At 31.3% G+C, this 1,787-nt stretch overlaps 1 protein-coding gene across 1 annotated transcript; it reads left to right on the top strand.

The window, feature by feature from the left end:
- The first annotated feature begins 273 nt into the window (after positions 1-273).
- Positions 274-1,380, top strand: LOC126891472 (uncharacterized). The gene has a single exon (XM_050660649.1). The coding sequence runs from the start codon at positions 274-276 to the stop codon at positions 1,378-1,380; it is 1,107 nt and encodes a 368-aa protein (XP_050516606.1).
- Positions 1,381-1,787: the final 407 nt, after the last annotated feature.

Below are 1,787 nucleotides of genomic sequence, written 5' to 3'. Positions count from 1 at the left end.
ACAATGGATCGGCTAAAAAAAATTATTTTCATTGAATATGAAAATGTTCTCCAATTAAAAGAAAATTTAGGCCAAAGTCAAATAGTTGTCGTCCCAAATCGAGATCTACCTCCTACGCAACAGATATCATCACAGAGAACAGTAACAAATGTAGCTCATGCAAACGTAAATCAAACAGCAACCATAACATCAAGTCAACGAACAACCACAACCATAAAACCAACAACAACAATACCAAATGTATACTCTTCAACACCTTCAACCTCACAAGATATGGATCCATTAATTCAAGAATATGAATTTAATGATGTTAACAATACAAACAATAACTTGGGACCCATTTTTCCTACTATTGACGAATGTGCTGACATACTTCATATGAACATCACAAGAGCAAACTGTGTTCATGAGATGTTTAAATATTATAAAGATGAAAGTATAGTTGAAAAGAATTTGTCAGTAATATTTGAAGGTGAAATGGGAATAGATGGTGGAGGTTTAACCAAAGAACTATTTAATTTATTTTTTAAGAAAATAGAAAACCTTTATTTTCATGGTGAAGATTGTTTAGTGCCGTTTTTATCCCTAAATAGAGTTAGAAAAGATAAATCAAACTTTACACTTATAGGTAGAATTTTGGAGCACATGTTGCTATTAACTGGAAGTATTCCTTCCAAGTTGTCTAAAATAATGCTTTTGTTGATTGCAGATCCTCTCAAGGAAATTGATAAAAATATACTTGTTGAAGAGTTTTACAATTTCTTAAACCCGTGTGAAAGGTTAATTTTAAAAAAAGCTATGAGTAATTTTAATTCTTTAAACAACAAAGAAAAGGAAATATTGACAAATACTTTTAATTCATTTCAGTTTTATGAACTGCCATCCTGTGATGAAATTTTTGAGCAAGTGGCCTCTATTGCATCGAATACTCTTGTACAAACGCCAAAACAATTTATAGATACACTGAGACTTGGAATTAATGTTGAAAAATACATTTCATTTTGGAATAAATGCGATTTTGGAACCTTACTCGATTTCCAAAAACCCACTCCTAATAAGGTAGCTAATTGTTTAAAAGCGGCAGGTGACTTTTTGACCAATGAAGAGTCTAAAATTTTACATTTCTTAGAAATGTACGTAAGATGTTTGCATGATGAAAAAATTGGGCAGTTTGTTTTTTTAGTAACTGGTTCATATCAAATGCCAGATTCCATTTTGATTGAGTTCAGCACTTTGGTAGGTTTAGCACAACGTCCTACATTTAGTACATGTACAAACACTATACATGTACCAATGACTTACTCCAGTTATCAACAGTTAAAGCAAGATTTTGATTTATGTTTATCGTCTGACGAAGCATACATTTACACTAATTCTTAAGCATTTACTGTGCTTGTCAAAAAGTTCATTAAACTTTTTATTTTCTTAAAACATAATAATATGAAAACATCACATTTCTAAATTCAAACACACCCTTTTTGACAGTATCAAAAAAGTTTATCTAGAAGTAAAGAAAGAAGTTGACTTAAAGTCAATTGGAGTTAGAGCATGGAGAAGAGTTGCCAGAGACAGAAACGAATTTAAGATTGTTCTGAAAAAGGCTTTGGCTCATAACGAGCTGTGATGCCACTGATGATGAGAAGTAAAGAAAGTGTCCAGATATAAAGTTACAGCATTGCAGCTGCCTACAACACAAAATATGTTTTGGTCTAATTTTAATGTTTTTAGCATTACAAAAAATATCAACTTTCAAACACCTTTGGAATAACCCTCTTATCTATCTACTT

Source organism: Diabrotica virgifera, chromosome 9 (assembly GCF_917563875.1).
Source record: "Diabrotica virgifera virgifera chromosome 9, PGI_DIABVI_V3a".
Lineage (NCBI taxonomy): Eukaryota > Metazoa > Arthropoda > Insecta > Coleoptera > Chrysomelidae > Diabrotica > Diabrotica virgifera.
This window is presented reverse-complemented; position numbering and strand designations above follow the sequence as displayed.

Coding starts and splice junctions, on each gene's coding strand:
- LOC126891472 (XM_050660649.1), top strand. CDS start 274: ATGGATCCATTAATTCAAGAATATGAATTTAATGATGTTAACAATACA.